The 26,089-nt window shown below is 35.7% G+C and overlaps 1 protein-coding gene across 1 annotated transcript in view; it reads right to left on the bottom strand.

The window, feature by feature from the left end:
- The window catches only part of RYR2 (ryanodine receptor 2), a 334,723-nt gene that overhangs the window by 214,509 nt on the left and 94,125 nt on the right, over positions 1 to 26,089 (bottom strand). Inside the window, exons 12-17 of the mRNA XM_075497176.1 lie at positions 24,582 to 24,738; positions 17,678 to 17,842; positions 16,001 to 16,122; positions 12,738 to 12,921; positions 11,882 to 12,017; positions 5,755 to 5,850 (exon numbers count right to left, since the gene is read on the bottom strand). Coding sequence (XP_075353291.1) covers positions 5,755 to 5,850; positions 11,882 to 12,017; positions 12,738 to 12,921; positions 16,001 to 16,122; positions 17,678 to 17,842; positions 24,582 to 24,738 — 860 coding nt within the window. The remainder of the gene's footprint in view (positions 1 to 5,754; positions 5,851 to 11,881; positions 12,018 to 12,737; positions 12,922 to 16,000; positions 16,123 to 17,677; positions 17,843 to 24,581; positions 24,739 to 26,089) is intronic.

Here is a 26,089-nt window from a genome sequence, read left to right as displayed (position 1 = left end):
AAAAATTATAAGTTAATTGAGCAAGTATTTTAGAGACAACCAAGCAAAAATTTACAGAAAAGCTGAAAACCAGAAACTCTGAACAGAATTTAAAGTAACGAGTATAAAAAGTTGTTGGAACCAATATATCTGTTTCTGCTAAGTATGAAATGCAATGAAATAAGTAATAACTATGAAAAAATTACAGACTGGTATTATAACCATTATTTATGAGGAATATAAATGGCCAGGAGTTCCAAGTCTAGTCTATTGTCTTTTCAGCAGAAAATCCCATCTGGAGAATTTCCCAAGTATCTTATCGAGGAAAGGAGTATTAAACACCATTAACAACTTATTGTAGAAATTACCTACCTATGCAAAGATATGCATTCATAGACTTAGGACACATTCCATTGTTATGCACCAGCAAAGATTAAAATACCTTCAGTTCATGAATTTTTTTTTTCTTTAATTGTTAATTTCAGACCAACTTGTATTAGGCTTACTTGCATTTGGATCAAGGTATAGCTCTATTAAAAACAAAAGTAAAAAGACCAACACAACCAAAGAAACTGCAGACTTCAAAGAAAAAAAAAATTATCTTATAAAGGACAGAAATTGGGCTGTGCAGACTTCTTACAGAGGGATAAAAGAGATGAAGAATGTTACGAAGTCATACGTCAACAAAGATTTTTAAATTTTTTCTTTAAACTTAGATTTTAGATTACTATCCTTGTTAAGACCAAGTTACTCTGCCAGAGAGACAATGGTTACATTTAATTTACTTCCTATTTGAAAGGTAGTTTTATTTTTCATTTCCCAAGAAAATCTGAATTAAAATGAGGATTGGAATTCCCACTGACTTCAGTCATGGCTGCAGTCATCTGACTTCATTCAGATCTCTTCTTCTAATCTCAGACAACCTACGGCACCATCACTTTTTATCCCAAAACTATTTAATGTTTTTTCCAGGGATCTGGAGGAAGACATGCTGTCATGACTAATAAAGTGTACAGATTACTCAAGGACTGAAATGTAGTAAAGGTGGAAGGCAACAGATACAGTGACAATTTGATTTATCTGGTAAACAGGTTTCAAACAAAGTGTGTTACTCAAATGTTCATGAAAGCAAGAAGATCACGGCATCTGCAGAGTAGGTTTCCCTAACAATAATGTAAACCAACATGAATGTTCAGTTACGCCATCTATTTGGTTAGGATTGCTACACCTAATATACTAGCTATAGCGATAGGATGATCAGCAAATCTCTAACTAGACACTAGTGCTATGAGCAGCTAACTGTCTGTAACACCAGCTGAGAACCAAAGTAGTGATACAGATTTAGCCTTGCATGCTCCTGTTGCCTCATATCTTGAGCAGCTGAAGGATTCAGAGCATAAACATACCACGGCTGAAAAGATTAGGTGCATGCCAGGAGTAGGAAGAAATAGCATAGTAAAACAGGTCCCCCACCATAAAGCCACAGTTCTGCAGCAAAAAAACATGAAATAAAATGCTGCAAAAATACTTCTATGAAACACTGCTGACTAGAGGGGCTTACATGGGCAAATGCCTCAAAATCTCTATACCAGCCTCCACCCCAAGAGAATAACTGACTTCTAAACTCTCTGCCTGCCCCAAGACTTGACAGAAGAAAAACTTCCAAGAGGAGAAGCGTCAATGTATAACTGCTCCTTGCAACTGCAGTTATCCACTGCAGATCTTGCCAATCAGCTAGTGAAGGCCATGGCAGTTCACCCTTGGCTCTGAGAGGGAGAACTCTCCTATCACTGACATTTGACAATATTTTCCCGTGCTGTTGGTCAGTTCATCTCAGAAACAGATTTATGGCAAATAAACAAAATGCACGTGAATGTTTAATGACAGAGCTGAGGGGAACACAAACACCTTATTCGCCTTGTTTACTATAGACACATCTGTTCTCACGGCTGCTGCTGGTCCTTTGAAGACTACTGAGGTAAGAAATTTGATAATATATACCAAATGGTGATCTGCAGCTGAGACAACTCCAATTTTTACTTGGGATATTCAGCAATAGCAGGATATTTCTCATTTATTAATGCCACAGCAAAAGGCTGATGAGAACAACTGTGTTATGCCTGTGACATTTCTTTTCAAATGTTTACCAGTCTAATATAAACCAAAGAACTTTTACAATGGGAGACATCTTCCCTTCCTGTCATTCCTCCCTTAAGATCTCAATGAATCCAAGGACACATCTATCTATGGCAGAAGTACAATGCAGGAGTAAGAAGAACAGGACGGGAAAGGAAATTTTAATTCCTGAGGACAACTCTGTAATCAATGAAAAATTATTGTTGAAAGGAAGATTATTATGTTCCTTCCGGCTCATGAAACAATACACAACACTAAAACAACAAGATGATGGGAATAAACTACAAATACGTAACCAGAAAGGTGTGTTAAATTGTTCTCACTGTTGTTGTAACTATCCTGCCCATTGGTCTGACTACAAACCTTCCTGCCTTTTGAACTTAGTGTAGCATAATTACAGAAAAATAAGGCTTGAAAGACTCTCAAGAGGCCATCTTCCAACAAAACACTAACAAATATTATATATAATGCAAAACAGTCACAACTGCAACTGGAAAACATTTCTTAGTCTGTGACTCTGAAATGGCTCCAGCTGGGTGAGAGCAGAGAACAGAAGAGGGGAGGGAGGGGAAATCATATGTATTAATAGTAATGACAAAGCAAAGCACACATGAACTACAGAGACATGCAAAAACAGACAATAAAAATTTAAAACACAGCAATCGCTACACATTGAATATTTTTCAAATCTGTTGCTCTTCCTGCAGTGGATTCAAAATACCTTCCATGTGCTATTAATAATTAGCTCCTGAAATCCACCTTGATACCTACACTTACTGTGGAAAGATAAACATGAACCAGAAACAGAAGATCAAAGAATATCAGACAAGGGATATCAATTACAGTAGCTAGAACCAGGCAATAAAAAAAGAGACAGGTTAAGACAAGTCTCTATCTGGTATTACGTTAAAACTATTATTACATTTAATAAAAGAGGTTCTGTTAAATTGGTTGGGCTACAATTCTGAGCATTGAAGATTAATACAAATTATACAGGACATCACAGATATTTATACTGCAATGTTCTTATATTCAAATTACAAAGAAAAATATAAATTAGAAGTATATTAACATTCATTAAATAAATGAAACAAAATATTGAAATTGAGAATGCCTGTGGCAGCACAAGCATTACAAAATTGTCTTTAGCTTCTTGGTTGCTTACAATTCTTCTCTCCACAGGACTATTTTTTACTCATTATTGACTTAAACCAGAATTTTCTCAACTTCTATACTAAAAGGTATATTCCAAATACATTTCTTACAAACATTTAGTGGTTTCTCCCAGTAGTGCAACTTAAGATTTGTATAATGGCAAAAAAAATATATGCTTCTAGATTATGTTAATGACCTATATTAAAAGTTGAAATGTCTCAAACCACAATTGCTTTTACTGTGTTATTATTTCATATGTTAACATTACTGAGCATTACATGTACAACTTCTCCAATTAGTATTATTTATATTTCTATGCCTCCTTCTTCACTTGTAGTTACAGGGAGGAATAATTTGCAAGACAAATTCCTTATCAGGTGTAAGAGCTTAATTTAGACTTTGAGCTCCTGCTTGCTGTTTAACTTTTCTGTCAGTGCATATGTGTGCAGCAAATAAAGCTTTCCGTAAGGAGCTGTTAAGATTTTTCTTATTTCACTTTTTTCATAATTTCTTTATTTTCATGTCCTATGATTCACTTAATTGGCAAATCAGATATTAAAACACCTCACCACATCAGATCCATGTTTTCAGTTACTTCTGTAACACATAGAACTCCAAGTATTACATTGGTAAGAATAAAATTTAGAACACTGGCCTTACACTACACATGGTTTTTTTATTCCAATAAATACTTTTACTAATCTTGAAAAATAAGGGGGGGAGGGGGAAGTGGAATCAGGCTGCAGTGTCATTTCTTACCAACAGTATTACTTTGGGTTTTGATCTTTATGTAATCACCATCATGAAAAGCATGCTTGAAGAGTGTCAAAAATCAATCTTAAGAGTCCAGAACTAGTCACTCTATTTGAATCTCATTTCTTAGGTGCTGGGTCCAAGTTTGATTACTGTCTACTCTTCAGATGCCTAGACAACATAATTTTGGGATATTCTTATGGTGAAAAGAACAGTAATTAAATCTTCACACAAGAAGAAAAGAAAAAGGTTGTATTTATATCAGTAAAATGGGGCAAAAGACTCAAGTATCACCCATGAAATCAACACTATTAATTGCCAAAACATAGTCCTAGTATCTCTTCAGTAACTTCGAGATACACTTAGCAGACGTTCTTTAATGCAATGAGATTTGTCTACCATCTGTTTACAAAATAAAACTACAGTTTCAAACACATACTTTTAAAGAAAATATAGTATATTTAAAAAAAAAAAACACCAAATAATTTTTCTAATAAGTACTGAAGACTATGTTTTTTTAAATAAGCACATGCCAAATGTGGTAATCCAGATAACTACCTTTAAGGTGCTGTTATAGACTACGATCATGTTAATAACTACATTTAAGACAATAAAGAGGTACACAGTAGCAAGCTGTCAATGCCAGTAGGAATCACACATCACCAAGAAAAATTCTTAAGATATTATTTACATTCACCTAATGTGCAGTGTTCATACGACTTATTTCTTATTCTGCTCAAAAAGTGTACTTTTCCAATATAGTCCAAAGAGGATTTTTGATCAAGTTTAGTTGCAATATTTTTTTAAAAAATCTATTGGAAACTTAAAAATACCATGTATTTGGTTGGCAGAGTAAGTTTACAGAGAACAGATTGCTTCCAAGTAAACAGAAACCAGGATCACCATTTCAGTGAGAAGTACAGTACAGCTCAGCATAGCTTCATTTACTTTCACTCTGAGCAACCCAGAGATCAACTGCATCTCATAGATACGAAGGGGTTAACATAGTGGTTCAGGAGGAAGATCAGACATTACGTAATGACAAAATAAACAAGCTAGCTTAAAGAATTTGTGCCTAAAGTGAGACAGAATTCCTAGATTCTCAAATCATAAATGTGTTTCAGGCATGCTCCTTCTTGTTAACTTCAAACAGAAGTTCAGACCTCAGAAGTGAGAGAGGTGATTAAAAGGAGAATGTGTATGCATTAAGGAGGTAACACTTTTACATTCAAACATATAGGTATTTTCTGAAGACCCATCTATTACACATACTCAAGTAGAATACATGAACCTCCCTCTATAACCACCAGAGTCCTTCAAGAAGAGACAAATTATATCCATTCCATACAGTTTATAATTACATTTAGTTTAATGCAAATCCTGAAAAACATGCAGCCTTCCAAAGAGAAGGGAAGGGAAGGTACTAGAATTAGAGAGAAAGCAACTTAACACAACTGAAACCGTAGAACAACTGTTTCGCCAAATGGTTTGTTTGCCTGAATTAAAAGATAACATTACAACCAATTGGCCAAGGAAAGACTGTCAGAATTTAAGGTAGAACTACAACAGAAATCAACATGTAAAAATGTTACAAATATAAATCACACCTTATTAATATAATTTACTCTCTCAAAGGAAGAACTTCATGACAATTAGACTAACAAGTATATCGCCAATTTTAAAGAATGAAAAACTGGTCAAATAAGTAAGTTAAAATACTAAAAAGCATACCAGAAGAGGCTTCCAGTCTTTCTAATCTGCTGATCAACCAATCAAGAGATCCAGAAAATTGAGCACAGTTTTTACGATTCCCTCGAATCAGAGCCGCTATTGGAAAGAGAGAAAAAAAATAATCACAATTATAAGTCCATTTAAATTAAAAGAATCCCTGTCTTGTCTTTCCAGGAAGGATCCAGTAAGATAGATTCTTAATCTTTAATTATTTATGTTCTTGATTTAAATTTAAACAACATGAGTGATGGTTAGATTTAAGCATAAGAAATACCCTTGGCATCAAATTGACCTTTAAGGTATTTGAATTATTCTGGCTTTACAATCACCTCAATAATCCCTGCAAAATGCTCTACATGAAGTAGCCAGTATTGACACCACAGAAGTCAGCTGCTACTGTAGAAACAAATTTCTGTAAAACAGTATTCTTGTAATGACAGGAAACATTGGAAGAGCAGAATGTGAAGCCAACAACATAGGTGATGAATGTAAATTATTTTCTATTGATACAATACCTTTGTTCAAGAATAATAGGAACTAAAACAAGAGAGATGTCCAGGAACTGTTTGTCATACTTTTGACAGGGCTGTAGGGAGGAAGTAACTGGTCTGAAACTGTTTCACCCTCATGCTTTAAGCTGAAGACTGAAGTAGACTGAATGCATGCACCGACTTGGTGGGTATAAATGACTAGAAATCTCACAGCACTGTAGATACCCACAAGCCTGCCCTGTCCTGGCATACATGTGTTTGCATGTATGTGCATACGCACAAGCTCTCAGAGAAGCATCTGTTCTACTCCAAAAAAAGAGTGAGGCACTAACATTTCTGTTTGGTGTGTGGAACAGTGCAAACTGCTTTTCTTAAGATTGTTTTCCAATTCTGCCAACAAAATATTTCAACCTGAAATTTCTATGGTTATTTTCAGCAGCAGAGACTGTCGGCCCTGCTAAGAAGCAATGGCCTCTTAAAAATCTATGTTTTATTGATGCAGAAGTTCCCTGTATTATATTGCAACTATGTTTTTATGCTGCTTCATTTGTAAAAAGTTAAATTACAGACTTGTGCTATAAATAGGATATGAAACTGTATCTGCAGAGGGGAAAAGCAATCTTGCAGTTAGTTGCAAACAAGTCGCTGCACTGACAGTTTTGTATCATGAGGAAAGAGATCAAAATCCAATTGCTTCATAGCCAAAAACAAAACAAAAACAAAACAACAACACAAACCCCCAAACCAAAAATAAAAAAAAAATTAAAAAAAAAAACCAACCCCTAACAAGCAAAACAAATAAAAACCCCATTCTTTTGCTGTATTATATGATACCAAATCTATACCCTGAAATCTTACATAGTTAATTAATCATGACCATAGTGATTTGAAAATACTTGGGAATCATAAGAGGAGGAGCATCTTGTTAAAAGACACCAATTAGAACTAAGGAACACCTGTTTCTATGACTTTTTTTATTGATTATAGGCAAGCCACACAATCTCACTGTGTTTCAGGTACGAACATAAAATGAAGGCAGTAATAGTTCACTGCTTAACATGACATCAGTAAATTTAACTCCATTAACAGTAATAAGACACAGATGGTTTCATAAATGCAGCTAAGCAGAAGTTTGTGAAAGCTTAGTATTCAGTGGTTAAAGCTGTGCATTAAATGATGCACACAGCCACTCAACATTGAAAACAAAAAATAATATTCAACAGTTGCTTCTTTTATTGCCCACTACTCTGAACAAGCCTAGCACCCAGTTTTAAAGATATAAAAAACAAAACCAGGATGTGGTCAGTCAGATATTAAAGTCACATCATTACGTATACCTCCTACGCATCTTTGGTGATACAAAAGGATCAAATACAAGTTCAGAGTGATTGTATGTATTTGTAATAGAGGAAGGATAGATGCCTTAGTAGGTATATGGCAATCATTTTAAATTGAGAGAGGGTAGATTGGATATAAGGAAGGAATTTTTTACGATGAGGGTGGTCGGACTAGATGATCTTTAAAGGTTCCTTGCGACCCAAACCATTTTATGATTCTACGATTTTTATATGCGATAGTATCCAGTCTCAACTCAAAGTCTGTAAATGCCTCCATTCTCATCACAGTGAAATATATCACAATGTCAATGACATGCCAAAAACCATGAATCACAGCATCACAGTTTACTTTTATTTATGTTCAGACTCAAAAACAAAGTACTGTTTGCTGAAGCAAGACTAAGCAAGCAATATCCGTTTGTCATCCATGCAATTACTGGACAGCTCCAGCATTATTCAGAACAGAGCTATGTACAAATTCATTATAGCCAGATCAAAGCCAGGCTTCTTAAGCATTAGCTGCCAGAAGATAATGCAGTTAGGGAAGTCACATAAGGGGGTGGAGGGGCACGGAGACTGGGAAGCCAAAAAAATCTTGTGCACTCTTCTTCTCACTACAAGTCCATGGAAACAATACTTGGTACAGGACAAGTAGACTCTTTCAGAAGGTATTTTCTGGCCTTGTCAATTGGAAATTTCAGACTTCCACAGAAATGATTCAGCAATCAAGCCACTACTTCCTCCAGTTTATCTGAGCTGTGCTTAATGTAACAAGAGATAAAACACTAGACTCCTACAAAAACTTCAACGCTCCCCTACATCTATGAATAACCCAACCACAGACTTTTGTACTCCATCGTCTACACTCTAAAAGGTCATCAGTTGATTTCATTGAGACATTAACTCTCTGGACCTAGTCTAGATACTTTTAAATGTTTATCATTCCTGCCGCAACTTCTTTAATTGATTCTCAATAACTCAACTAGCATTAGTATACACGAAATAATCACCTTAAAAAAAAAGCCTAAAGTAGATTCACTTTACTTAGTGGGCATATATCAGCTGAAAGACAGATTAAGATGTAAAAATTTTACCAGTGTTCCTTCTAGATGATCTTTTTATCTCAGGGTTGGAAAAGCAGACATCCCTAAAAATTACATTATAAAATGTCACATTTTCAAGCATTCATTCACGCATTAGGGTGAGTAAAGAGAGAAGCAGAGGGAGGGAAAACATAACAGTAATACTGGTGTGATAAGAAGCTCACACTAAGATTTAGTATCATTTTAACTGTGAAAGCTTAGTTTAGTTTCATGCATCTTTTCCAAATTTTAACTGTTAAAGATAGTATCTGCTACCCTTTCTGCCTGTCAACAGTTGAGCTACCTTCAAAAAATTCGGACTAAACAATCTGGTTGCTTGCAAGTGTGAAGATAGCCAAAGCTATATGGGCTTGTTTTGTTTTGTTGAAATATAGTTAAAACAGCAAGAAATAGTTTCTTCATTTTCTATAACAGCCAATAGCATTCTGAAGGAAGACAGATGTTGGCAAAGATAAGTGACGAATGGAGCTGTAACATGCAAACAAACTTGAGAAAGGCCTATACCAGTTTGAAAAACAAGACATGAGGAAAAAAAAGAGGGAAAGGATCTGGACACTCCACTCAAGAACCTACAATATAATTCACATTCCCAAGTCATAAAATTTCTCCATCATCAAATATCATAAATCCACTGGCAAAAACTCCCATCTACCTCTGAAGCAATTCTTCATATAGAATTACAGTACAAAGGACAACAGCGTACCATTGTTACAAATTACTCTTAGCTGAAACCAAAGCAGCCTGATGTATCTGAAGTTCCAGTCCTGCTTTTGGCTCACATGCTGGCTGACTCACTTGTCACTATGCTGCAGGTTACAGAACTGGAGAGAGGTGTATAGACGGTGTATTTAGCTTACAACTATAAAAACCATGAAAATCAAAAACATTAAAATTACTTTATAATGTTCATAAAATCTAGCAATCCAATGTTAGGAAACGCCACTTTTGGTCACCCTCCCAACCTGTGCGTATGCATCATGCTACGATCTTCAGCTACATAAAGGTGGTAGACTTCAGCAACTCCTCAGCCAGAGTCACAGCCACAGGAACTGCCTTGTACTCTAACAGCCTGTGGCAAGAATGGTGACAGCAGCCACTGTTCAGCTAGCTCTTTCCATAATTTCTCGGAACAAAGGAGAGGATTTCTGGTTGTCTCAATGCTATTAACTGTGTCAACTTCTATTTCCTCTGACAGAAAAGGTGGTGGGCCAGACAGAAGCACCTCATTGGTTTTATCAAGGGCTACGCACCATATGCTGGTTACCTTTTTATTCCCTCCAAGATTATTTTCTTCTTCAAGAGCACAAGATGACGGACCTACTTTGACTATGGAAAAGCTTTGTAACAGTACTATATACAGAACGCCTGTTTCAGTTGCCTCACTTAGCTGATGGGTAGTAAGGAGAGTTTATGTGAAGTGAGATTAAAATTCTATTAAAATTTCATTTTCTGTGCCTCTGAATTTGGAGGAATGCAAGTTTTCAGTATGCCTTGCACACACGAAATACTGCTGAATATTCTGAAAAAAGGTTGGATCCCACAGCTCTTAGTTTGGGAACTAGCATTGGTAGGGTCTTTTTACCTACATTTCTCTCTGTAACTGTTCCTCTGAGTGAATGGAAATAATACCTTCTATTTGTCTTATTACAGAAGTTTCCAACAGAACACTTATTAATAGTTCTAGTTATTCAGATCACTAATCATAAATAGCACAAAAGAACTCCAAGATAATAGCTTTGTTTTCCAAACATGAATTAAAAGGGTCACAACAAATAAGGTTCAATGCCAGACACTGAGTAGCAAAGAGAAAACTAAGTATTATAAGTACCAGTAATAAATGAGCACTAAATAAGGAATGGCTCCTATAGAAAAACTAGTATGTGACCATGTTTCACAATGCATACGCACAAAAGAGCCATACTATACACACTACATTCATCTGGGCACTTCCTAACCGCTTGACTCACTTCATTTTACAAACTGAGTATTCATTTGTGGAGTTTTTAATGGAGTTGATGTATAACATAACATTACTTGTATACCTTTTCAATACCAAACTTCCCAGGAGTGAGATTTTATGAGTGTAAATGATACATAAAATCCTTTATGTTTTACTAGAAAGTAAGATAACAATCTTGCATGAGGACTTTGCCCAAACTCAAGTTTTTGCCAAAACACGTGCAAGTTCAAAGGCAAGCAGGCCCTCACATTAGAGCTGGTGTGTAACAGAAAGCAAGCAGCATAGGCCCACATATGCAGCCTGCACAAAGGACTGCTTAATAGTGGTGACACATTACTGTCCTCAGTCACTTAAGGTCAATGTTAACATTATTTAGGCTTACTTATGGCACTGAGAAAACCTAATGACAGCGGAAGAAGGAATTGGCCTCTTAGGCAGCACAGTTTCCTTTGGTAGACAATTAACAACTTGGCAGGAGTGAATATGCAGGTAGCTATAGTAGTGGATTAACAACACTATATAATGAGTCACAGCAGAACATAAATAACAAATGCAGTTCAAACTGGTGAACAAACAAATCAGGCAATTAAATGCTACTACCTAAATAGGAATTTGACCAGGACACCAACACTTAGATACTTACAGAAGGTATTATGAGATTTTCAGTGACTGCAGGTGGACAAGACCTTCACGATATACTGTGTCTAAAAGAGTGTACCTTTCCATGGCACACTGTATCCTCATATAATGCTGGAGTCACTGGTCATTACTGACTAATAAGAGAGGTCTTGGTTATAGAAGCTTTAGATTGATGTTGCAGTTCTGCAGCCAGATGTGTGAAAAAATCACAGACTTCTACAAAAGTGACCACAATGTCATGGCTCCTTAACACAGGAATGACATATTCACATGTATTTTTTTCACACATTTTTGGGCAGCATACAAGATACATCAGCAATATGATGATATGAAAAAGCAATCATTCATTTAATTGAAGTCAGAAACATGTTATTTTCATAATAACTATTATTAGAAAAATCACATTATTTCCGTAATTTCAGTGTATTTTATTCTTAACCACATGCAAGGACCTGGAAATGCAAAAATCTTGTTTAATTTGTATCCTAAATTTCTACACAGTGGAAAGTCTTCTATACTAAAACAGGTACATGGTTTTTTTTCATCTGAGTATTATTTTGAGCTAAAACAATCCAAGTAACCCATAATATGTCTTACCTAGTAATTCATACAAAGAATTCAGAATAGATTTCCATGCTTCTCCAGCTTCCTTCCCAGCTACATCTGCAAAATGAGCTGCACTGCTGTATACATTCAAGCGATCAATACATTCAAGAACAAGGTTGATCATACCCTAAAAAATGGAAAGGCTCAGATTGTCAGAGAAAAAAAAAAAGTATTGTTTAGGTGCAAACACATAGGATTTTCAGAAATCTAAGAAAAAGAAAACATGAAAGGCAGGATATGCAAAACACGGGAATATACACAGGGAGTCAGACAAGTGGAGTCAAACAAAAGCAATCCCTATGGAAAAGTTTTCCTTGACTGTGATAATAAAAATTTACCATTTAGGATGGTCAAAATAAAACAAAAAATAAACAGCATTCCAGACATAATTTTAGGCAAGTTTCTATTCTAGAAGGTATTTAGGCATCTGACTAATTATAGGCAACTATCACCACCAGAGAAATAACAGACAATATTAAACAAAATACTTAAAGCACACTTATTAAACCAAAACATCCTTCTGCATCAAGAGATTAAACTAAATAGAAGAAACTAATTCACACATAAGGAGTAAATTATGGTTAGAATTCAGGGCACAAGGTCATATTAATATCTAATTTTTTTAAAAAAAGGAAAAGGAAGTAAGGCCTTAAATGTATTTCTTTAAATATAAAAAAAAAAATCAACAGATCTAAAGAGATTATAAATGTAGCAAATAGTTTGACTCTTACAGGACAAAAAAACCACTGCAAACATACTCCAGATTAGACATCAACGCTACAGACACTGCGAGAGAATACTTGCAGACAACATGGTGGAAAGTCAGGAGTAAAACTGGGAGAAGTACCTCTTCCTGGAAGAGGTTCTGGCGATTCTTCAGTGCTCGGAGCCTGTTTTGTTTGTCTTCATGCTCCAAATGTTCATCAGGGGGGTGAAAGTAGCCAATCAAGTCCTGAAGGCTCAGACTGACTGATTCGATAGGCAAATCGACGGTGGAAGACTTCACTTTCTTGCTGAGAGCATCAAGGCCCCTACAAGAAGATGCAAAGTCTCCTGAGTATTGGAAATTAATTTATTTCATCCTTTAATCTCTTTACTGGTTTCAAACCAAAGTTTGTTTAGATGCCAAAGCTCAATTCATTTTCTGACAGCTACATAACTTCTCAGCAATGAATTATGTCCGCCCCATTCTCCACTTAATGATCCACCCCTCCTTCCCAAACATAAACTGGAAGCATCAAAAATGTTGTTTCCCTTAATTTTTTTTTAAATCCAGAAAACACATTTTAATATTCTTCCTAGGCATTTAGCAGTATCAGAGGCAGACCAAAAGATGAAGAGAAGTTATTGTACACCTGTTCAAAGTGTTATGAGGCTGGAATAGACAGAAGTCAAAGAACCAGTCCTATGGTGCCGAAGAGGGCCCAGCTAGCCCATACACACTCTCAAGCGTGTCTCTAACCTGTTCTTAAGCCATCTCCAGTGCCAGAAGATGCAGCTCTTCCACACACTCTGTCCCAGCACTTCATTAGTCTTTTTGTTTCCCTGATACACAATTCAAGCTTGGCCTTGCTGTAGTCTATGACCATCATCTCCTAGAAGTGGGAGGCAGACTGTTCTCATCCATGTTGCACCTGCCCCTTGCTTAGCTGAATCCCCAACAGACCCCATAATCCAATTTTTCCTCAGCGCCATGCTTTCCGGACCGCTGATATACTTTTCTCCTCCATTTAAACCTCATCTTTCTTGAAATGTGGCTGTTGCAGCTGAGACCTCACCAGTGCCACACAGCAAGTGGAAGCCGAGGGCTTTCCCTCGTACCTCCCTGGCTCCCCTCAGGAAGGCGGTGGTGGGCAGGGGGGCTGCCCCAGCCAGGGCCTGCAGGAGGCCCACCATAACCTTCTGGAAGGAGCTGGAGGGGCCACGAGGGGCAGAAAAAACAGGGGTGCTGAGGGCCTGTGACCATAGCACCCATCCTCTATGGGGGATGGGACGAGGGAAGGAGGAAAAGACCCGCAGGATCCTGAAATTCTGCAGGAGCCAGCCAGCGCCCTGAAGCGCTGGGAGAGGAGCAGCCCTGAAGGGAAGGGCCCACCCTAGTGGCACGCAGCAGGGGAGAGTGGGAGGAGGGGGCTTATTTGATACTCATGATTTCTCTTTTGACTCATTCTCAATTCTGCCATTGTAAAAAGGTTTTTTGCTAGCATATTTTTGAGTAAAACCCAGCTATGTAGCAAAGAGGTCCTTTTTGTTTTCACTGGTGCTCCATTTGTGCTGACCTAAAGACCACCGAACTTTGGCTGGCAGAGGAGCCTGCCATGTCCACATGGGCACCCTCCCAGCCCTGTGCTTATCTCCCTCTTTTCTTTCATTAGAGGCACCAAAGGTCCCTGCAACCTGACCCACGACCGTCCTCGCCAGTCCTCTCTACCAAGCTGCATAGCACCCTGCTTGCTCCCAGCATTCCTCTCCAGGCCATCATACGGAGCAGAAGCCCCATTTTATACTCCGCTTTTTGCTGGATTAAGACAACATTAATAAGGGGCGGGTGGGGGTGGGGGGGGTTGGTTTTTTTGGTGTTTTGGGGCGGCAGTTTTGTTGTTTTTTGTTTTGTTTTGTTGTGTTTTGGTTTTTTTTAACTGGCATGTCACTCTGTATTTTCATCTCAAATGGTGAACTAGGACTGGAAAACCAAATTTAGGAAATATTATGAATTCAGTAGGAATATTTACTGCTGAAGAACAAAAATCTCTTCGAATAAATAATGCAATGTTTCAAAAAGATAGGTACAAAAGTTATCTTTAAAACTTAATTTTTATTGTGAGCACGTTATCTGAAGTGCAATTCTTCTACTGACTTTGTGGGAAAGAACTGGGGCACACACTTAGGAGAATAATTTTGAGCATCTCCAATTCAGCTTTTTCTTCTTGGAGTAACATCCTGCCAAAACTAAATTGTTAAACACTACCTTGGACTCCCTGTGCACTCTGCAAAAATCTCCACTGTAATTTAGCAGTACCTTGATTTGTGAAACCTTATCATTAAATTGCCTTTCTCTGTCCTTATCTTTTACGGCCTTCTTAGAAGCTTCTAAGAAAATGTATTATTTACAAAGTGACCTAGGGCTTGCATTTCTTTTGTATTTTAAGTGTCATACAGTAGGCAACTCTCCTGACAGGCGGTTTTCTCTGTTATTATTTAAGTACCTGGGTAAATGTTTTTCAACAAATTGACATGTCTATGTCATCAGCTGTGCATTGATTTAGGACATGGTTGCTTCAGGTCACCATCTCCTACATTGTCTTCTCTGTGACAAATTAGTTCCTATAGAATTCTTATCATTCCACATAGTCTTATTCCATATCATCCTTTTTCTAATGCCAGCTACATTGGTGAGAGGGGCCTTTCATCAATTACTGAAGTCACAAACATTTGAGAATTAGCATTTTATCAGTGTTAGGAGGACATTTAGAGTAGGAAAATAAATGCAAATTGCATACATCTAGCAGTATTTTAAAATGGTTAAAATAATATCAAATAAAACATTTTATATGTTGCAAAATATTAAAGAAACAAGTAGCATTAAAAGGGAACAAATAAGGAAAGTGTAATGGGAGGGTAGAAAGAAGGTGTAATTCCCTACTTTTAAGAAAAACTTTCTTGAGACTATGAACTTCTTCAGTATATTTGTGTCTTGTACAAGTTTCTAGTTATACAGTTATCTCCTTCTTCCAGGTTTTTCAAGGAAGAGCACTTTTAAAAACCATACTTAGAAAAGTAAGAGCTAAATGATGCACTGCATGACTTACAGCAAATTTTGGCAGGGAAAAATCTTTCTATTACGGTTTGTTTGCATTTTCAGTATGTTTATGCATTCAAATCAAGGTGGAACAATAAAGTAATAGTAGAAGATAGAGAAAAGAAACTGACCAATACCTCTCAGGGTACACCTCTGCTGATAACACATAAAGAATTGGCATAAAGTCTGGTTTGAGAAGTATTCATCTATTTTTTCTGAGGGCTAAATTGTTCACTGCTGTGTTAATGGCCACTTTGAATAAAATAAAAGAAGAAAAAAAAAGGGATGAAAAGATCATTTTAAAAGCACACCTTATAAACCTGTTGAAAAGGAAGACTGTACTACGGATGACACGTGCTGTACGGGATTCTTCATTCTGAGATCTGGACAATGTTAAACCATCATCCATGTGACCTTCATGGTGCATTATCGCCTGCAATACAAAACCAAAAATCAGTCACTGCAAAATGAAACATTATTCACAAATAAGAAATATGAAAACTCACATAGTAAGGCAGGCTAGGAAATGATGAAGTCACATACAAAAAAATTAAAAAAGAATTTAATTAAAAACAGATAATCCCATGTTTTACTTCCTTGTGACCAAGGACACACTTGTACTGAGCCAGCAGGTTCAGTGCCATAATAATCTCAAAGCCACAGCTTCTGTAAACAATATACTTTATTTAAAAAAAAAAAAAAAAATCAGGTCTATGGGGTTTTGTTTGTTGTTTGTTTTTGTCAACCCTAAAAATAGTTCCCTTACACAGCAGCAGATGCCTAAAATATAGACAAGGTCAAAACAGATATTCTTTACTGGTCCTGATTTCCAAGGATGTTACGGGCCTTCTTTTCTGACTATGCCTTGAGTCACTACCAATAACTTACAGTTTTTCATGTTTAGTTATTATGGCGCTGAAGGTATTCAGTCCAATCTACATAAATACTTTAAACTATTTTAGGTAAAAATATTTTTTTCATACACGCACACACGTATACACACACACACGATTTATATTACCTACATAACTAAATTATTCAATGATGTATCTTATTTTGAATTATTTTAGAAATAAGTATTACAATTATTATAATTATATTAGTATTATAATCACTAAAATTTTACATGTCTATAAACACTGTTTCCTAAATATATATTATTTTTATATAACATATTTATAGAATATATATGTGTGTGTGTATATATACACACACACATATATGATACAGACAAATTTTATATATATATATACACACACATAAAATTATAAGGCATGACCTTCCAAGTATACCAGATGTTGCTCCAGCTTTGTAGTACTGGCATGTAAAACAATCATAGAAAATACTACAGTGTGGATAAACATCACTTTTTATTTTATTTTATTTTTTTAAAAGAAGGCTAAAACATTTTTTCCTTGCTGAGAAATAATTTTCTGCAAAGTTATAAATTTACAATAAATACTAACACAAACATAGCTTCTGGAAGACATCTTGTAAAAGAATGTTTTTCCTACTTTATTATGCTGAGCTAGCATTCTGCTTGGCCATGGTTATTCTTTACAAGAAGAAATCCCTCAGGGCTCAAGACTTGAACATTCCAGCCCAAAAAGTAATAAACTCACAATGTGGAAAGAAAAGACTTTGAACCAAAAGCCTTCTCAATCCAAACTGCAGCACACTGAAGAAAGGAATTTTAGCATATTCTACAGGCTATTACTAATATTTTAGTTTGACATCAAATATATCCAGATTTATCAATGTTTGTGAGTTAATGTCTATAGGCTAACACGTGCACTTTGTTTGGCTTTCAGTTTAAGAAGTCAGTACATCACATAACTCTTCAATGTGACTGAAAAAAAAAACCCTTTCACAATGAAACAAGGACACGCTTAAAATACTTGAAATCCAGAAATTAGCTGTCTTCTTGATTTCCCCCCTGCCCTATCAGACTGTGACTGAATGAAATGCATTCCTATTTACAGTCTTACCTTCCGCTGGAGAGAACCCATTCTTACAGACTTTGCATCAGCAGACTGGTATGTCAGCCATAAGCCTGTATCTACATGTTGTATGAAGCATATTGAATCCCCGTATTTTATTTCAGGTGCTCCCATTCCATCCACCTCTTTTCTTGTCCCTATGTCCAACTTTTCCTGAAGAAGAAGAAAAAAAAATTTATACAAGAACAATAACCAACATGTTAATATTTGCATAAAATATTGAATACTAGGTAATTGTCCAGAACAGGACCTAAAAGAATAGTGGAGCTCCTTCTTTAATGAAATTATTAAAAACCGGCAAAAGTGTAACTTCTAGTTAAATATTTAGGCAAAAGATGGAGAGAGAGATCTCATCCACCCAAAAATCTAGCTTATTACACTAGGAAAGCCAGATGTATTCATTTCACCTGCCTAGGAAAGAACTAGGATCATAACTGACTGTACCTGTCATTACTGAAACATAAAAGCTTACAAAACAAGGCCAAATACACTTAATTCCCTAGCTGAACCAGGCATTCACATCCAGAAACTTTTTCTTGGTTTTTTTTTTTGTTTGTTTGTTTGTTTGTTTTTTTTCTTCCAGCCTGGAAAAGATGAGAACCTCTCTACAATTTATTTCTGACAGTCACAGAGAGACAGTCTTTAACCTGTCACTGCCCATTGCTGCCCAACAACGGGCTCAGTATTTCCTGAGAAAAGAAATCCATTTCTGTGTGTTTGTGACTGGCCTGTTGACATGCTGTAAAAGAAGAATGGCACGACCATGTGTCAGTCCAGCTGGTGTCCTATACAGACAGCAGTCGTTTCAGGAGAGGAAATTTAGTATCCCAAACACTATCATTTGTAACTGTAATTTGAGGTATTCCCCAGTATCTAGCTCTTCTAAGAACTAACTCCTTCCCCACAGGCACCAATTTATAAGACAAACAGCCTATGCACCCTGGTTCATGGCAAATCATCCATTCAATCTCTCCAAAAGCATACGGTTCAACCGACTGATATACCTCTTGTCCGCCTGCACTAGTTGTTAAATCCAAAGGTAAGTGTGGAAAAAACATGTTACAAAGGATCAGTATATATCTTGTTAACTGTAGGAAGGATGTTAATGTATTTACGCCCAAAACTTCTCCGGGGACTTTGACCTTCTTCACTGCAAGTTCCTGAGGTTTTCGCCACCAGCTCCATTTTAGGCAAAAATCTTCTCCATTGAGAGTAACCACAAGCACTTTGACTCATTAGTTCTGATTCATGTACTCAAGTTATTGATATAGAAACTATTCATCGTTCTGGGAGGAGAGGGAATACATCACAATTGTTGCAGTTGAAGCTGAGACTACTATAATACTGCAGTTGCTGGTTTGCTCTCCCTTTCACAACTTCAACAGTGCAGGCAGGTTCACCAGTGCAGTAACTCCCTGTATTCTGCTCCTATATATGCTCACACGTGCCCAGATAAGAAGCTGCTTAATTTTCACCACTTTCCAAAATATAATCTGTGCAAATCGCAGGCCTATTTTGGGCCGTACATTCAGGGTGCGAGATGATCCCTTTAACAAAATACAGCTTCAACCTTCTCTGCTTCTCCTGATCAGCAGTGGAGGACAAGCCACTTCCTTCAGTTCCTCAGAGTGATGTCACAAATAATGAGACAAAAACTTATAAATGTTCTATCCTACTACAACCAGGAAAGATTAGGAGAATGATTACACCACACACATGTGCCTTGACAATTTGGGCAGACAGCTTCACTGTAAAAGATGACAAAGACTGGGTTTGAAATGAACAGAAAACAATCTCTAATTTATTAAAGGATTTTAAAAAGCATTTATTAAGTAAAGGGAGATGACATGTAACTAGATTTTCACCCTACAATTATGAATGCATTTTGAAGCACTTAAAAAAAAAAATTAATACTCAGGTGAAATTCTTATTATTACTTTTCATAACACTAAGCTTCCAGATAGAATATATTCATCAGTTCAGATTATTAAACTGTTCCTGGATACAGATGTTAATTTCACTATCTTGTAAATGTCTGACTCCTTAAGTGCTGAAATTCTTATTAAAATCTTGTCCATTGATAGATGGTAATAATTGATTTATTAATACATCTGATGCCAATTACTGAGTTATTGTGTGCTTCTATTTCACTATTAATTCAGTATTTTGTTTATATCATTTCTCTAAATGTTGTATTCAATTCTTCTATTCAATTCAAAAGCTAGCAAAAATAACCTGAATGTAATAACAGTTGGAAATTGAAAAGCTACTGATAATAGGACATTGTACACAAATGAAGATACAGGAAAAAATAAATTAGGTCCTGCTATCATATGAAGAAATGACAGCCTGATTTCAAGCTCTAGTCTTTTGAATTATCTTCATAACTAGAAGATAGCGTGAACCTGTGTGAACATACTGTGCTTCTGCATTGTAAGATTTTCTTTCTTTCCAAGTCTTCCTCCTGACAACCAACTTTAGATATGAATATATGAATTCACAAATTTTCTCAGAAAGCACTGTCAGTAAAATAAGGGATTATTAAATTTAACATATTATTCCATAATTTCTTTAAAATCTACTGACTATAACAGAGATTGAAGGGGTTTGATATTGCAATCTTTATTCCAATTAGAATTAACATTAAATTTACTTAGCATAAAAATTGCAATGCCAACAATTTGCCAAACAAGATCTCTGTCCTCACCTATGTAAGTACACTGACAACTCTGCGTCTAAGTTTAGAGCTCAGACTGAATTCAATCACATTCAGTCGAGCTCCTTCCTGCAAATCAGCATAACAGCCAGGAAAGCATACAGTAAAAGATGGACTGAATATAGGAGAGACGATGGAAAGCTAGGGGATGGTGTGGGGGCAGCAGGCATTAGAGCATTCATTTGGGAACTTCAAGATGAGCTTTTTCGGGGAGTGAAGAGGAACCACAAATTGTTTATAAAGGGGAAGATTTGAGTGCTGGATTCATGCCAATAAACAGCAGGTAGTTGAGAAAGTACATATAATGAATCAATCTCATTATCTATTGTAAAACAGTTCATCAGTGAAAATCAGGATCTGAAAAACATCAGAAATCACCATGTCACCATTTAATAATTGCATACTGGTATAAAAATTACATGATGCAAGTTTCCAGCCCACTACACTCTTACCATAACCTGTCATTGCATAAGCATCTGCTACTTCTTCCTAAAGCATATTTACAAAGAAAAGCTTCAGTTTTATTTGCAGTCTAGGCCCATTCTCAGACCATCAACTTTTTCTAAACAAAGATCAAAAGTCTTGATTCATTACACTGGAACAAACAGAAACAATTGGATTTTGCCACAGTCTGTAAACCACCTCAGTAATGCAAAGCAACAAGAATGCATTGGAAATGAACAGGTTTATTGAAAAATATGCCAGACTTTCTCCAGAAGGACGTGTTCTTTATAAACAGTTTTTATTCCATGCATATAAGAATACAAGGCAATCTTCCCACATTTTTTGTGGGCTAAATGGACAACATAATTTTAAATGGTTTTATCTTAATGTTGAAAAAAATTATTCTGTGAAGCTTAGCATTAAATGCATTATTTCACTCTAATGCTTCTGTTTAGTTCCTTATAACATTCCGAAAAGGATTCCCATGATTAAGGCTTGTCCTTTCAATTTTATCTCTTGTCATCTGACCCAACCTGTACCTTCTGTGGCACACTTTCAGGACTGACATTCTAGCAGATCTCACTGACTGGAAGAAGGTAATTCATGACTGCTTTTTAAGCTGACATTAATATATTTCCTATTAAATTTTATTAAGAAACAGGTGAAGATATAAAAATACCGGCCATAAAATTTTAATAAAATTGATGTATTTCTGTCCACTGGAAAAGACTGTGGACAGGAAAAGCAGACTTTATACAGAATGTATAAACATTTCTAGATTAGGAAAGTTACCTTATTTCAGTGGAAAAGTGATATTAAGCTAACAATTTTATAAAAAAGAATCAACATTTAGCAAATGTGAGAGGAAAAAAAATCCATAGAACTTAATCACTACAAAGTCAAGTCTATAAAAGAGCCATATATTTGGGAATAAATTGTAGATATCTGTGGACGTCCTGTGCTGAGTGAAGCACAGGAAAAAAAGAAACTTATGAATTTCAGATGCTTGAAAGGCCAATATAATTCTCATTTAATGAAAATTATTAGGTAATATATAATAACCAGAGCATAAAGCCCAATTCCCAGAAAAAAAATTAAGAGACTCTTAGCTCTTCAGAACAGCCGTATCTTCTGAGTGCTGTTTGGCTTGTGATGTTTATAAGCTTTCACATTTCTTTATTTTGCTGAGATATTTAAAGAATGTTAACACGTAAGAAGATTCTGATATAATTTTTCAACTCCTGTACCAGAATGTTGTGTTTTGGCAAAAAAAAAAAAAAAAGAAGTACGTGTGTGTGTGCATCACTTTGAGCATCTGAGAAAAGTATTCTGGTTCTTATAAGACATCTTATAAAAAACTTCAGCTTTCTGGTTCTCTTCAGCTTATTTTTTAAATGCAGTACTGGCAAGCTAATGTGTTTAAAATTATGAGTAAGGCCCTTCCAAATAATGTTAAAAACAACAATAAATTTTGAGCATTTATATTTGCATCTGAATCTTCAGATTTACAGTGGATACATTTTCAATATTTTTCTCTGCAAACATGAAAGCTGCTTTTCATTTGGAAATTGAAATCATCATCTACTCACATGCCTGAAGGAACTGAGTCTTTAACACTGCAAATAAGGGTATTCTTCCCCCATATCTCGTTTTGCCTATTTAGAGTTAACTTATCTCCTATAGCACAACAAGTGGGATCTTTAGATTCCACCTAAAAAGTAGTGGAAGGAAAAATTATGACTGTGGCAAAAAAGGACTGAAATTGCTATAAGAAAGATCTAGCCACTTGACATACCCCCACTATTAATGCTCTGTATTCAACAGAGAAGATTAGGGCTGCCTCTTATCCAGGAACAATTATTCTGGGCTAACTACATGCAACAACACAAGTGAAAGGTTGGTGTCCATACATGCTTGGACGAAAAGACACCCCTAAAGCTGCCTTCTCTACAGAAGCCTTTCTAGAAAACTGCTATAATTTTGAAATATTTATTTAACACTCTTTTCCAGAGAGAGAAGGCACCTAAAAATTTTTAATGCCTGTATCCTAATAAAATGAAACATGACACTCCTTTAAGAAGTCCTAAGCAGGAGACTGGATTCATCCTCAGCAATTAAGAGAAAACCATATACTCTTCCCCTGTGGCATCTCCAGAATTCCTTCAAAATAAATCTTTAGTTAAAATGCATGCTGATCTCCACAAAATTAATATCAAATATGATCTTCCAAACTTCCAATTTCTTTGAAAATTCATATTTAAATATCAGTAAGATTATATCTGTCACGTGCTGATTAGCATATAGACCCCTCTTAAAATACTCTCATGTTACTTCAAGAATTGACTACCATAACATGTTTCTACATGCCCCAAAGCCTTTTATCTCTGCTTTCCTCATCATAGAATAGGTTTGGTCACTTAAGAACAACTAAATCAAAAAATGTTAACTTTTTTTTTTTTTAACATGGTAGAACAAAACCACTTCAAAATATAAATCTTCAAAATACTTCCAAATAAGACTTCCAAACTCAGGTTGAAAAAACAAGTTAAGAAACTTCAAATACAACATTGTCTACTCTCCAAAACACATATGCATATGCTACTTAGAAAATAGAGACAAACCAACCTTCTCCATATCAACAAAAGATACTCTGTATTGCTAACAATTCTTGCCTTCAAGTATTTTGTGGACTAAATAATCCATGTAACAGTAGAGCACAGTATATTGTTCCACTCTTTTTGGAGTAATCCCAACTGAAGACTCCATCTTGAGAATCAGTGAATGAATTATTTTATCCCTCTTGCTTCAAAGGAGAATACCTGTTGACATCTATAGTAACCGCAACAGGAACTCCCCAATATAGTTGCACTGCATTGTCTTAAAATATTTAAGTATTTCTATGGCTTTTCTAACTGGTTTAAAAAAAATACACTGTCTAGGTCTCAAAACAATCACCTAAACTAAAGTCTTTGTTACCAGAGTGCAAAAGTCTATATACCTGCTTTCAGGTACATATTCATTTCTTACCTTCCCAAGCAGACAAATAATTAAAAATATATAAAGTAATTACTACAAAGAAGTTACTGAATAATTCTGTTTATGATTACTATATATTTTAGAAGATAAATTTAAAAAAAACCCCAACATTGTTGGAAAATTTTCAGCAACATCATGCTGCAGGTGAAAAGTACGAGACATCAAAGGCTATTAAAGAATTTCTCATAGTATCATTTTAAACTGTTTACCCACTATACAAAGTACTGTTCTGAACTTGAAATGCTTATTGAAGTTGTCAAATGAAAATTCAAATTATGGCAACTTTAAATTAGACTACAGTAAAGTATCTAATTAAAGAAATCCTGATTTTCCAATTTAATTTAAATAACCCACAATACTATAAATTTTTCCCATGTCAGCCAACAGATATAAGCAGTCAAGTACTAGTGAAGTTCATCAGAAAAAACAAATAAGAAATGACGAAACTGTTCAAAAGTGGGCAAGCAGTGAAATAAAACAAAAAAAACACACAAACAAACAGCCTGGCAGCATTATCCAGTGAAAGTATGATAAAAGAAGCTTTCTAGATATTAATTATACTGAGGTGGGGGTTTTTTTTAATCACTGAAAAGGTAGAAGGCTCTGATAATTCATGCAATAGGAAAGATCTAAATCTTGCTTACTAAGGAGATTGGAATTACTACTAGTTATATTAATGCTGCACTGATTCCATACCTTGGAAGACCGAAAACAGAATGCCGTAGATTTTACATCCGCTTTCTCTTTGTCTGTAAGAAGAAGACTCTTGTCATCCAGGAGACTTAAATATTTTCCTGTTGTTATATGTCTTAGTCTGAATGGCTGTCCCCATCTAATGTGGCTGCCACTCCACCTAAGAAAGTTCATAGGAAACGTTTGGTTTTTTTAAAATGAAACATAGAGTTTAACTACTGGCAAAAATATTTTAAAGTACATTATATTGCCAATTAGTTGGTAAAACAATAAAATTCTAAATGTTGGATTATCAGCAAGAAAATGGCTACTTTGTAGTTATCGCCTATAAAACCATTCTCATAAATAACCTTAACCTCTTCCTTTGCACAGGCTGCCTTGGTGCAGACTGAATTCCTCTTGAGAGAAGATACAGACCACCTACACAAAAGGAGGCTTCTGCTGTACACAAAGAGCTTAGATCTGCCAGTTCCCTCTCCAACACTTCATTTAGCAGCAGCCAGGTTTGTTCTCTCTCCCAGAGCACTCTCCTTTCAGCAGTCAGCACAATTTAGGCCCACTTTGAATAGTGTGCAAAAAATAAAATAGCAAAATAAATAAATAAATAAATAAAATGCCTCGTAAAACAAATTTTAAAAATTATTAAGCAAAGACTGGCCCAGAGTCTTCATATTCTATAGGAGGAAATGAAGGAAGAAAGGCAAAGACTTTCTATCTAAGCTCCCCAAGAACTCCTCAAGTTGAAATATAGGTTGCCAGTTCCTAACTTCTTGCCTTAAACTGAAAAGTCACCTCTCCTGTTCTTTCTGATTAAATCCTGAAGATAAACTTGTGTAGGGATTACTAAGGAGGATGCATTTCACAAAGCCTTTTCAGAAGGCTTCTCGAATATTCCTTAGACTGGAGAATTGCCACAGCTAGGATGTGTTCCTGCATCTTCACAAAACTTTCTTCAGTCTTATATCTTCAAAAGTTTACACTTTAGACGTATGTGCGCACTGCTTTTTGGAGAGGAAATCATATATTTATTTTGTGTTTGTAAAATGCCCGTCATAATCGAGTTACAACATACTGCCGAGGTATTGATGTCCACAAATACTAGTAATTCTCTATGCTCACTGTGGCTTGAAATAGCTTAAAATTATCAACAAATGTTCACATAATAGCAATGAAATATACAAACACATCCTTATGAACTTAACCTGAATATAAACTTACTCCCATATCAGAATTTTGTATTATTGCATCTTCTAGCTTGCATTTAAAGTAATTCCAGGTACAGCATTTAAAAACATAAGGAGTTTTTATGCATATGTTTTGTATATATTCATGTACTAGTCTGAAAATCCCTTAAGCTAGCACTTACACAGCTTTAAGTCATTTTTGTTTTCCCTGACACATAGATGTAGCAGATTAAAGCACTTACCTATTCAATACAAATATCCATTTGTTTAAGCGTGTCTTCACAAGAGTTGGCCATAGTGTACGCAAAGTATGCAAAACTGATTTGG

The sequence above is a fragment of the Mycteria americana genome, chromosome 3 (genome assembly GCF_035582795.1).
Source record: "Mycteria americana isolate JAX WOST 10 ecotype Jacksonville Zoo and Gardens chromosome 3, USCA_MyAme_1.0, whole genome shotgun sequence".
NCBI lineage: Eukaryota > Metazoa > Chordata > Aves > Ciconiiformes > Ciconiidae > Mycteria > Mycteria americana.
This window is presented reverse-complemented; position numbering and strand designations above follow the sequence as displayed.